Below are 13,199 nucleotides of genomic sequence, written 5' to 3'. Positions count from 1 at the left end.
CACATGCAGCCAGAAAGTGATGTACGTTACAAACATTATCCTTGAAGTCTCAGTGTGTTGGAAAGACTACAGAATGATTCTATATGATTCTGTACCCCGAGAATGGATTTTTAAGTCACTGGGATGTATTGACCTCCCCGCTCGAGTACTTGTTTTACTCAGGTCTTTAATGAATTGCACAACATGACGGAGGAAGTATTTTGCCTTATGGCCTTATGTATTACATTTTAAACAATGTTGGAATGCACACTCAAATTGCAAGTACATGCATTTGACGTAAAGTTCATATTAGTCTTACTTATATGTGGGAGCCAGTGTAGTCAATATTTATATATTATGTACTTAATAAGGATAGATTTTTATTATTATTAGAGTGTGTTTCCGTATCGTAAATAATATATTTTACGAATACAAATTATAGTATGCGAGCCTTATACTACACGAAACGCACAAGGGTGATACTCTCTGTATCAAAGAATGAAATTCTAAAAATAATGAATGTCTAGGACGTTATTTCATTGAATAAAGCAGCTGTTCAAACCGCGTATGAATACAATGTTTATCATACAGTACCAAATGACCTAAGAGAAATAAAACACATTGGGAAACCCCTGCCTAAGCTTAGGAACGAAAGTCAATAATTTATTGAACAAGGGCATTGCATCGATGAAAGAGGTTACTGAAAGTACTTGGGCAAGTTGTATATTTATCACGTCGTGATACAAGGTTATCAGATTGATTTATCGTATAAATAACACTTTCCATAATATGATCATAATTATTAAATGTATTCAACTTTAAATCTAAAAAAACCCACGAAACATTGCTGTGTACTGTGAAATCTAGAACGTCTTCCCGTTCTGAAGTGTCAGATAAACACGGTTTTGATTTCCTCAATGAGACAATACAGTCATACTTGGTTCTGACACAGCTTCAGGATGACTGGTGTTGCACATTTCATGGATCAGTTCACAAGGCTACAGGGGCGGTCGGGTAGCCTGGACGCCGAAGACCCGAGTTCGATGCCCGACATGGGTACAATGTGTGAAAACCATTTCTGGTGTCCCCCGCCGTGATATTGCTGGAATATTGCTAAAAGCGGCGTAAAACCATATCCACTCACTCACTCACGAGGCTATACTTTGTAAAGCTTCAAGTAGTACATGTGTTACTTCATCACCATGGATACTCGGAGGCGCGCACGCTCTGTCTCCTCATTGGAAACTTGTCGAATGTTTGTGTGGAATTATATGTAAATGAATTTTACGTGTACATTTAGTTACTGATACAAACACATTATAAATGTATTCATATGTATTGATCTATTGGCTGAATTTGGCAACGGAAGTAAGTCATTATCATCTCATTAAGAGCTTAAGATCGTACATTAGGTTTGTCATGTGTTGAGCCGATGTGCGTTCGTGTACCTAAGCCCTGCAATGGCGATTCACTATTGCAATACACACGCACGCACGCACGCACGCACGCACGCACGCACACACGCACGCACGCACGCACGCGAGCACACACACATGGGCTTCAATGTAATTAATTTTCTGTGAGGAATATGAACCGTAGTGTGCGTGTTATCAGAAACTGCTACATTTACAAAATACAGCTAAACCTTCAAACCAATCATAGTTCATACAGTTATTTAAGCCACTGTTAGAGCATCTACGAAATCGGTACCAAACTGCCACGTAGCCAGCTCGGACAATTCTTGGTTGGAATCTAATTAGTGGCAGAACCGTTAGCATCCGGTTGAAGGAACACAACATCTGGCCCTGACGTCAAACGATACGCCCAATTTTGCTTCCACGTCACCTTCAGGCTCGCCTGGCATCTGCGGTTCAGAAGATAAGACTGGGACAGTATATCGTTCACAGGTGAGTGCAGCTCTGATGGTCATGCAAGGTTCTACAGGCGTTTAGGAGAACGTTTTAGGGACGTTACTCAACGACGTCAGTTTCTGGGTGGAGGTGTAATGGTATGGGGTGGCATCACAACTCTTTGGAGAACACTCATCATTGTTAATGTCAATTTGATTGGCGCACGCTACCGGGGAGACATCGTTCGAGATCATGTTGTACCCTTTGTGCAAATGCAGGTACGTAACGCCACGTTGCAGCAGTATGATGCTCGACCACATGGTGTAAGTTTTGTAACAGATTTTTTGAGCCAGCATGCCATTGCTGTACTGCTATTGCCGGCTGATGCGACAGATCTCTCCCTCATAGAACATGCCTGGGATGAGGGTGAAGGACGCCTACGACAGGAACAGAACCAGCCGGTAACATCAGCTCAGTTGGCCCACTCTTTGGTCTGATATCTTCAATGCGCCGTCATATAATAATATAACATTTACACCACCTAATATGAAGCACAGTTACTTTTTCCGTTACTATAATTCTTACACATTATTTCATCTGGTGACTTCAATACGCTGTCACTGCCTCGCTTGAATCAACGTAAACGGTCGCATCCGATGATGACGTTATTAAGTGAGTTGTGACCCCTCAAATCCTTTGGAAACTTTTATCATAATCAAAGGCAAAAACAATGACGTTGTTAATTGTCCCGAATTCAATGTTTTATTGGTTAACGATCAGCTGGCCCAAACTATATAGAACATTATTACCAACTGGTAAAATTATGTATAATAGTATGTCTCAATGCTCGTAGATTTAAAATGGAAAGTGCTTATTTGGGCTGAAGATGGATTCTATATGCTTGCTTAAGATTTACATGAATATGAAATTTCAAATTCAAGTTTTTTTGTTATTTTGTTCACAGATGTGGTTATTGCATTCCCCATTTAAGATGAAATAAAGTTGAAAATGAAAAGAGACCTTCTCTTTACCATTCATACGAATTACGACGGCAGCGGTACTCCATTAGCTGGCGTGTCTCAGAATTAGATTCTTGCGTACATATTAAAAAGATCTGTACAGCCATATAGTTAATGATAATTAATTATTCTTAATTTTCAGTTATCAGTTATTATTAGTTACTTTTGAGTTTGAGTATATGAAAAGTATAAACTCAGTTCGGTACAAACGTAAGCACATTGCTATTATCATGTATGCAACGTATGAACGCGTCCCACACTGTGAATACCTGACAAGACATCAAGTGTGAGGCATTGTATGGCACAGGACTCATTTGTATGTGTTACCTATGTAGTGTAGATGTGATTGCAATAACGTATTGACGATTTGAACGGATCTGACCCTATTCACCATATGTATTGTAAACCGAGACGAGGACTCGTCATAGATGTGCCAGATGAATCTGTGAACTTATTTAAAGAAAACCCCGGGTATTTTATTGGATTTCTACCCCCGAGAAGATGTTTCTAGCTGGATTGGTCGTTCTGTGCTTAACCACCGTGTGTGAGTAGTCATACCCCCAATATATATATATATATATATATATATTTATATATATATTTCCAAAGAAAGTAGTATGTAGTTCATTGACCCTACTACAAAAAAAACTACACAAAAAATCTGGTATATAAATTGGATATATGTTATTGGGAAGTGTTGGTGGCCTGATATTCGACAAACGGTGCGTCAAAACGCAGCCATTGTCGATTTTCAATGTCATAAACGGCACTGTTTTCACACTTGTTAAAAAATGTCATGGACAAAAACAGTAAAGCAAAATGCACGTGCAAGTTATGGCATACGTAACTCGTGGTAGTGCCTATAAAACGGCAAGCATAAGCCACTAAGTTGTCATTCAATTGTCAACATGTTTCAAGTTCGAAAATGCCGAGACTCAGCGCTGCCGATCGGAACATCGCCATAGGACGTATCCAAAGAGGGGAATCGCAGTCTTTTGTTGCACGCCACTTCAACTTCCACCACAGCAGCATTTGCCGCCTTTGTGACTGATACACACAGTTCAATTCCACTGCAGACCGTCCGAGAACCGGCCGACCAAGAGTTACCACCCCTGCACAGGATCGCTACATTCCACTGTTCCACCTACGTCATCACAATGCCACGGGCTACGGAGACTGCAGGACGCATCCCTGGTTTGAGGAGGATATCGGACCAGACTGTCAGGAACCATCTTCGCGAGGCTGGAATCCGACCTAGAAGACCAGTTATCGTCCCTATTTTGCAACAGATCCATCGACAGCGACGCTTGCCTTTCAGCCTTGGAATTTGAGAAACTGGGGACGAGTGTGGTTTAGCGATGAATCATGATTTCTTCTTCACCGGCGAGATGGAAGACAACGTGTTTATCGTAGTTGAAATGAGCGTTTTGCCCCACATTGTGTACGTGAATTCGACAAATTCGGTGGCGGTAGTGTCATGGTGTAGGGGGCCATATCCTACATCAGGAGATATGACTTGGTTGTGGTTCAGGGAAATATGACAGCAAATCGCTACATGAATCAAATTCTTCAACCTCACCTTCTTCCCGCAAGAGGGAGCTGTTTCAACAGGACAACGCTCGTCAGCACACAGCTCGTAACACGGTAGACAACCTTCATAATGCCAACATCAACGCCTTGCCCTGGCCGTCGAGATCTCCAGATCTCAACCCAATCGAACACCTCTGGGATGAACTCGATCGACGTGTAAGTCAACGTCAGAACACGCCGCAGACACTCCCACAACTGGCCAACGCGTTACAAGCAGAATGGCGCAGAATTCCGCAGGACAGAATTGCTGCCCGCGGCGGTCACACGAGATACTTAGTTCAGCGCAACCTTATGTGGCATGACAATGAACAGTTTTCAATGCCTATCGAGCTCCAAAATTTCACATTTGTATCTATGATATTAAATTAAATATAGGTATTAGGTACAATTTATTTACTAAAAATCAACATGTGCCTTTCTTTTTATTGAAGATGTATATATATGCAGGTTGTACGTAAAATACGTATAACGTTAAGACCATATGTAGATAATATTCAGAAATGATGACAGAGGAAACATTTGATATCAAATGGGTGTTGATTGTTCGATGACAACCGTTCGTGTTAATTGCAACATCCCCCCGAAAACAGGGTAACCCCCAAACAGAAAAATGACCAGTGTCAATGTGTCAACCAGTAGCGTTTGCGGCCTCCGTTAGCTGCGATACAGGCCGCACATCACCGTCTCAGACAAGTCTTTGGAAGAAGGCGTCAGGAATCCCGTTCCATTCCCGCACCAAAACGACTTCCAGTTGTGTGTGGCTGCCTTGCACCCTGAAGACCTTTCCCAATCTCGTCCCAAACATTCTCAATTGGAGCCATTTCCGGTGCCAAAGACGGCCAGGGTATCACAGGAATGTTATTCACTCTGAGGAAGTGCATGGAGACCCGTACGTGCTGTATGGGAACGAGCGTTGTCCTGCTGAAATACCTGGGGGGGGGGGGGGGTTCCTTTGATGATGTTTTCTTGTTGTCTGTCCTTCGCGTGTGAATGGTGTTTTTAATGTGGTGGCTTGTAAAGGATGGGCAAGGGGGAAATGAACGATGTTCCTGTAATTTGCGATGCACGTGCACGACTGCGTTTCTGAGACGTGCTTAAATGAATGATGTAAATAGTGAACAGTGTTCCTTCAATGCGTCTCTGTGCGTTTCTATACATTTCTATTACTATTTTGTGCATTTCACAAACATAAAACTGGACTTGGGTTTATGTTCCATTTCCACCTTAGCATGAGTGAAAGTACTTATTGAATGCGTAACACGCACGTTTTTATGACCAGAATTATGATTCATACACATATTTTGGGGACATGGCGGAAGTGCGCTGTGTAGTACAGTTCTGTCCCTTAGCCGTGCCAGGATCTACTTATGTTGAGCTCGAATTCCATATTCGCCCTGAAGACGATTATTACTGTATACCCTTTGCTTCTTTCAAGATGTAATAAGGATTCTAGAACCTGTGACATTTTCATAAATTAAACGGATATAAAAGGTATATGTTATATATGTATTGACATGTGTCATAAATCAGAAATTCATCCAATAGACTGCACGTGATTTCATGGCATTTGATTGGGTATGCAAGTGTGACGAAATCCGATGTGTGGCATGTTGCTGTCAACATCCTTAGTATCTTCCCGAAGGGACGGCGATGTGTTCGTTGATAACAGGTTGGATCTAAATCAGAACCAGTTGTGACTGTGCCGTTTTATTGCTGCTCTAAGGCCAAACTATGCACACACGTACAGGACTTAACTGTTGAATGCTTAATTATTTTTTTCAAATAATATAACGTTACAATTTAAGTCTATTGGGAAACATTTGGTTGTGTTTAACCATGTGTGGGGACAGTTTGAGCGGGAGCAGCAAGTTTCCGGGTGTGATGAGTTACCTCCCCTGGTGTTTACGACAGTCTGAGAGAAGCTTGCCCGGGGGTCAACTACGCAGTAGTAGTATACTGTTCAATTGGCTATTTCTTGTGGGCTGTCAGCCTCACGGTAGTCATTTTCTCTTACTCACTGTACAGCAAATGTCAGATATGTATTGTAGTTTGACTTTGTTTGTGTAATGTTTCCGACCCCAGCTGGTTTTCACCCAAGCGGTCAGTGGTCGTGCTCAGCACGTGTTGATGGAGTGAAATGGCAAGAACCAGTTAGGGTTCACGCAATACGCCAGGTATATTAATTGGGATATTGTAATACGGTTGAAAGATATGCATAGTTGTGGCTCGTTGTTTTGAGTGTGCTTAGGTGCACCGCCAGGTGAGTGATCCTACCTGCCTTTTTTTTAATCACGGATTGTGCACTCCGTGATGAGCGGCCATTTTTCCACGTGGTCGAGGCGTGATTCAACGATTGTATTGGTTTGGCATTATATGTTAATAAACTGATGTGTGCATAGATTTTTCTTTTGTATTTTATTCCTTGGTTGGTTCCTTTACGTATGTTGTGGGTTTGAAATAAACCACTGCCTCGCACATGTCTGGTCACGAAAGCTGTAAGCTCTCGTTTATCCAGTGAAAGGCTCACATGCACAACTTTTTTGAGTTAATGTTTACATGAATCTAAAACCTGATTAAGCTACGCCCACCAGCGGGCTTCTTTCTTCGCTTGTGTTGCATTGTTGCGCTGGTCAATGTCACTGATTCTTGTCCAGGGTGGTTTAATGATCTGAAGTAAGTATTGTTGACTTATTTGTCCCAGAAATTACTTCAAAACATTATGCGTTACAAAAGCGTGTAGTGGATTTATGCAAAGCTTATCGTTTTACTGTATATCAGTATCTTAATGTTCTACCTCTGTAAGGCATCTGAAGTTCTGTATACTTCTGCAAACTCCATAATGTAGTAGTTCATTTGGCAGGGACCAATATGATCACTGTGATAATCGATAATTGACTTTCAGCATATGCCCACAAAGTCTGCCCTTCAGTAGATGATGATGGACATCACTTGACTATTACCTGCCCTGGCGAATGCTGTGGAGAGTTGCACTCCAGACATTGTTGCAGTAATTCAAGGTGGGTGTAGTTTCATTCACCAAATGCACAAGTCCATGGGCTTGCTTGCTTGAGTGGTTGCTTGATTGATTGATCGAGGGATCGATCGATCGGGTGGGTGAGTCATTTGAAATGACAATCATACAGCATCTGATATTGACATGACAGTTGCCCGAATTGAGGTGAGGTGGCAAAACAAGCTTTCAATGAGTGACAAAGCGCTCACACATCTAAAATGGCAATGACAAGTCACATAAATAGCGTGTTTGACCACCCCCTGCTACAAGACACACAAAAACTCTCTGGCGCACCGAAAACGTCAGCCGTTTGATGACGTCACGTAAGATACATCGCCATTCTTCTCTGAGGCCCAGGATCAGTTCTTGTCTGTCGACTGGAGGATGTGGTCGCTGTCGAAAACGACGACCCATGACATCCTAGAGGTGTTGCATTGGGGGCATGTCTGGGAAAAACGCAGGCCACGACAACACGTTGATGTTGCTAGCTGCAAGGAAGTTCTGTACAAGTCGGGCTGTATTGGGCCTGGCGTTGCCATGCTGATAAAGGGCAACACGTGGCAGCTATTGTATAAATGGTTGGACAATCGGACAATTTTCATCGATGTTACGCTAAGCTGTCAAATTTCCGTTAACGATGACCAGCGGTGTTCCACCCTGCCTTCAAATTCCTCCCAACACCTGCTCCACCATAAGGCACGACCTCATGAACGCAACATGCCGCCGTCCGTTGTACCCTTCGGCGGTAAACGTGCTGTCTTTCATCAATGTTGCGCTATCAATAACCGTCCTCTGTAAGGTCTGGAAGCCCTAATTTCTTGAGTTCTGAGTCGCCTAGCCACTGTCTGTCCACTAACCATATGCCCTAAGGCATTCGTTGTTGATGACGTCACTGTCAGGAATCGATTTCGGAGATGCAAAGCACGCAAGTGCCGGTCTTCATTGGGCGTAGTTACCCTGCTTGTTCTTGGCATGTCTGATATCTGCCCTGTCTGTCAGTCACGCTGCATCAACGCGGGAGCAACCAAAAGCTCTAGCAATATGGGCATGGGTGTCTCTCATTCGTACCATACCCCGGGCCCGCTCTTGTTCAAGTGTTAGTCGTGGCATTTCTGTGGTGTTTTATCAGTGTGAGTTTCTGACATTTCGTCCATATCATTTAAATACTCTTATGGCACATGTATTTTCGGCTGCCCAAGTGGCACGTGTTCTTAACTTTTTCGCACTTTCCTGAACAAATATGTGACGTTGGCGTGTATCACGTTTTGCATAGAGCATTGTTATGTTTGAACAGTGTGTATTTTGCATTGATTTAGGTTTAACTTGTTTATTCTAATTTTAGTAATTACATACAAGTGCTTGTGTTTCTTCTGGCTGTCAGTTTACATACACCTGTATATGCAGCGTTTATGTCGAAAACCATATTGCCACTGGAACCACAAACAATAGAATTCATAGTGCATAACGTTTTTTCCTATCACAACACATGCCTGTATGTATCTGCACGGCACGGATTTTCTGTTTTGTTGTCTTAGGTCGTTGTTTTCTGCATTACTGTATAGGGACCAACGAAAAATTAATATTTTAGGACATTCAGCATGTCTTAACAAACACTGATTTGAGGCATGTTCCTCCCTGTATTCTGGAATCATTTCAAGTTAAAACATACCATAATCCATTATTGTACGGTATTCCAACCCAGACCATCAGTCAACGACGGATTAAGCATATCGTCTCTGGCATCGTGGAACAGTTAAAACTCGGAACTACCTGTCATTTATATTAATATTTTCAGCAACCATGTCGCATGGACCATTGGAGTCGCACTGGGAGTCGTCATCCTGATCCTTGTTGCTGCTGGGATAGTGCATTGCTGCCTGTTTTTATCTCGAACACCAAAGAGAAGTCGGGGTAAGTTCGCGTCGCTTTGAACAACACTTTTTGAGTTGGCTTAATGTAGGGGAAACCCAGTGACGCGGGTCATACATGCTTTTCACTTATCTTCATATATCATTCCTCAGGTAAACGGATCCTGACACGGCTAAGGCAGGCAACTTCATACAACGGATTTGGAGCACACCCCCCCCCCCCCCCCCCCCCCCCCCCGAAATATTAGCGTTACTGACATTACCTGTTTAGTCAATGGTAACACAAAATGTTTAATCAAATGCGTCATATACACAATGTTCTGTGTGAAACCCCGGGACTCGAACTCAGTCAAGTCGAGATATTACGTTTAAGATCGACTCATGTCTTGTGTCCAGCCTGTCAATACAATGGTTTGACACCACTTTTAGTAATATTCCAGCAATATTACGGCGGGTAACACCACAAAATTGTCTTCAGACATTGTATGTTGATTCAGTTGGCTCATCACTAGACAATGAGAAATTATTCTTGATTGGTGTATATATTTTGAAAAGTTTCAACAGGTTTTTTTTAACCTCGTGTTAGCTCAACTTACGAATTATTACTTGAGTCAATCTTAGCCATATCGCTCAAGGCACTTCTTTGTGACAAAAATACTGCAAACCTAAAGTTATCTCATCTCTATAATCATAATTTGAGTTAATGTACACTAATTTATGATAATTGTGCGATGATCAATGTTTAACTGTCTGTCACAGGTCCGCCTGTAAGGATCCACAACTTGGGACACGCTTACGCAGGTCCAGGGACATCTGCCATCTTCTTCTCACCACCGACATGCACGGTACCACCTCCTCCGCCCTACAGTGTTTCAGCAGCTGGAACATACACCTACACAGGAGCAGCATCTCTGTCACAGACAACTTCATCACCTCCGTCCTATGAACCGTGCATGACCACCGATCAACCACAGGAGACACATGTACAACTATATGTAAAGGAGTGATGTTATTATGCTGCAGGACTGTTTTTAACATGATGGTGTAGACATGGTGGAACGATGCTCAAAATGAAGACTATTTAACGTGATGAATTGTTTACAACAAATACCTTTTGTATATTCATCATGTTTGTAGGAGACGGAAGATGTTTCGTGCACAACCGGAGATACTGCATATCAAGTGATCAATTTGTTACGTAAGGAAAATTATTTTCTTAGTATTTCCTGGAACAACTGTTTTTTCAATTATCAAACATCACAATATCAAATGGTCGTTCCCTCGGGAACTTAGCTAGATCAATGGTGGCAAACTGGCTCACAATGAGAGAAAACACCTGGAAATATTGTGAATCATTAAAGAACATGGAGTTATAAGGAATGTTATAGCCTTCATGTTAATGTCTTGACAGCCATCACAACAGAGTTCAATACGCTTCTTAACCGAAGTATCTATTGGAAGATATCACTTGTTGTGTCATTGCTGTTAATCTAGAAAATGTAAGAAGCAAAGTGTACGTCATAACAAACTTACTGTGGATACATGTTCATCATGTTAGCTATTCTACCTGTGGGTATTCTTTGTCGATTATAACTCACGCTTGTCGTAAGAGCTGACTAAAACAGTGATCGGATGATCAGACGCGGCGACTTGGTTCATAGCGCGTCATCGTACGCCGATGCTGCTCATCATATCAACCTCTTGTTTGTATGGTCCACGCTCGGTATTTACATGCCGCTGCGATAGAGCTGACTGCTGACTGCTGCGTTGAACAGCGTTCACTAAGACACTGTTTTGTCCAATCGTGCTAAGGAAATCTCATCAGAAGATATAATCTTGTCCATAAACATTCAGCAGAGTTTTATTAATACCATGTCTTGTCAGCGTATTTATGTGGGCCAAAGAAACCGGTGAATATGGTGGCAACGGACCAAGTTTTATATGAAAAAATGTCATAGTATAGTTATTCCGGCATTGCCTCATCTTGTAACAAGTGTGAAACATGACATCACGTCACGCGAGATCGAGCTCAGTCGGTGACCTGTAAATTTAACCCTTGTCAAACGTTGCATCAAAGGGTAATTATTGAGTCATACGATGAGGTCAACCTGGCATTGTGTCTTCTGGTCTAATATTGAGTCAAGGGGTAATTATGGAGTCAAACGATGAGGTCAACCTGGCATTGTATCTTCTGTTCAAATATTGAGTCAAGAGGTAATTATGAAGTCATACGATGAGGTCAACCTGGCATTGTGTCTTCTGGTCAAACATTGAGTCAAGGGGTAATTATTGAGTCATACGATGAGGTCAACCTGACATTGTGTCTTCTGGTCAAACATTGAGCAAATGGGTAATTACGGAGTCATACGATGAGGCCAACCTGAACTTGATGTTTCCTGGTCAAACATTGAGTCAAGGGGTAATTATTGAGTCGTACGATGAGGTCATCCTGGCATTGTGTCTCCTGGTCAAACATTGAGTCAAGGTTTAATCATGAAGTCATTCGATGAGGCAAACCTGTACTTGATGATTCCTGGTCAAACGTTTGCTGGCTCATAGCTCATCGAACGCCTGAGTGAATATGATTCTATGCTGCTTATAACAATATTCCGTCCAATTCACGGCTGAGGTCACCAACAACGATCTTAGCAAATTACCAATTTGGGGTATCCAGCCCTAATCCGCAGAATGACGAGCGAAGTATTTAACCACGAGGCTGCCCTGTCGCCCCTGTAGCTGCCTCAAGTCTTTGTTACAGTAATGCGGGAAGTTCTGTTGGTCCTCCGTTGTCATCACAACCGCACATTAGTTCCTTTTAGTGTTCTTTCTCCTCGTCCCTTCCAGCATGTTCTTTAATTATGTTAATAACACGAATATGGCACGCCTAGTACTGGTTGATAAAGTGAACAACTGGTAGGGGTCAGTATTTTATCAGCGCTTCAGTTACATCACGGCGTGTCCACTTAATGTTGGAGGAATGTCCGAAGTGATGCAGGTCCTAGATATTTAAATCATCAGCACGGGTGTGGTGCTAACAAACAAGGAATCATAATCATGGCGATTCTGGGATTCTAGTCCATGATCACAGGATTCCGGAACGCCCAAGGGACGCAACTCTGTACATCAAATTATACGGCTATGCCTCCCGTGTTCCCACTGAGGCTGACCGTATTTTGTGTGTGTTTCCCATCTCCCGCCCACCCTGAATTTTCGTTCCAACGCGAAATAATAAATAGTGTTCTCATCTTAATTTTCCCCGTCGCTGTGGAAATTTATGCCCTAATGTGATAAAAACAATACTTAAACAATTGCACACTAAATAAACAGGTGAGCTTGATCTTTCAGCTGTATTTTAAGCAAGGCGACTCGGTCTACGTCATAAATTAATATAAGGACTATTTGGAAGTGTAGGAACTCTAAAATTTCACTGAATAAATTCGCCCGCCCATTCTCTAGCCGGGTTAGGTTGGAGATGAGAAACAAATATGGAAGGCCTTATCAGAGGTGAAGTGAGGTGATGTCAAATAGGGTTTAAGGTAACGTTTAAGATGATTTCAGTCACATTGCGATGTGCATGCACGTGTGTGTGTGTCGCTGCTTGTATTACTCCGGATTTATGCCTAAGATGTTAAAAGATGGTACTTGTTGTTACCCTGCCTGGGGGTGAAGGGGTTTAAAAAGGACTGGTCGGCTCCTATACAGTGTCTGAGGGGGGTTTTCATGTTCAACTTCGGCACGGTATCTCAGTGGGATGGCACTATAAAATCGGCATTAGTCTGGATTTGTACAAGCACTCACACACACACACACACACACACACACACACACACACACACACCGCTATGTAAGTGCAATAATCTTGAACGCGACGTTAACCACA

General features: G+C 42.4%; 1 protein-coding gene across 2 annotated transcripts; it reads left to right on the top strand.

Annotated features, from left to right (window-relative positions):
• The first annotated feature begins 3,239 nt into the window (after nt 1-3,239).
• Nucleotides 3,240-10,699, top strand: LOC124147506. Of its 2 annotated transcripts, none has more exons than XM_046518111.2 (4): nt 3,240-3,392; nt 7,341-7,455; nt 9,247-9,362; nt 10,079-10,699. In XM_046518111.2, exons 1-4 carry the CDS (start codon nt 3,350-3,352, stop codon nt 10,324-10,326), a joined length of 522 nt encoding a protein of 173 aa, XP_046374067.1. In that variant the 5' UTR covers nt 3,240-3,349; the 3' UTR covers nt 10,327-10,699. The 2 variants fall into 2 exon arrangements, 1 of the variants encoding a protein (XP_046374067.1); XR_007219060.1 differs by lacking the exon at nt 3,240-3,392 and adding an exon at nt 6,344-6,434.
• The last annotated feature ends 2,500 nt before the right edge of the window (nt 10,700-13,199 follow it).

Source organism: Haliotis rufescens, unplaced genomic scaffold (genome assembly GCF_023055435.1).
Source record: "Haliotis rufescens isolate VD_foot unplaced genomic scaffold, xgHalRufe1.0.p SCAF_7, whole genome shotgun sequence".
NCBI lineage: Eukaryota > Metazoa > Mollusca > Gastropoda > Lepetellida > Haliotidae > Haliotis > Haliotis rufescens.
The sequence above is the reverse complement of the archived record's forward strand: the minus strand, read 5'-3'. Positions and strand labels throughout refer to the sequence as shown.

Coding starts and splice junctions, on each gene's coding strand:
- LOC124147506 (XM_046518111.2), top strand. CDS start 3,350: ATGTTTCTAGCTGGATTGGTCGTTCTGTGCTTAACCACCGTGT. Junction 3,393..7,340: donor TCTGTGCTTAACCACCGTGT/GTGAGTAGTCAT, acceptor ATTGACTTTCAG/CATATGCCCACAAAGTCTGC. Junction 7,456..9,246: donor CATTGTTGCAGTAATTCAAG/GTGGGTGTAGTT, acceptor TAATATTTTCAG/CAACCATGTCGCATGGACCA.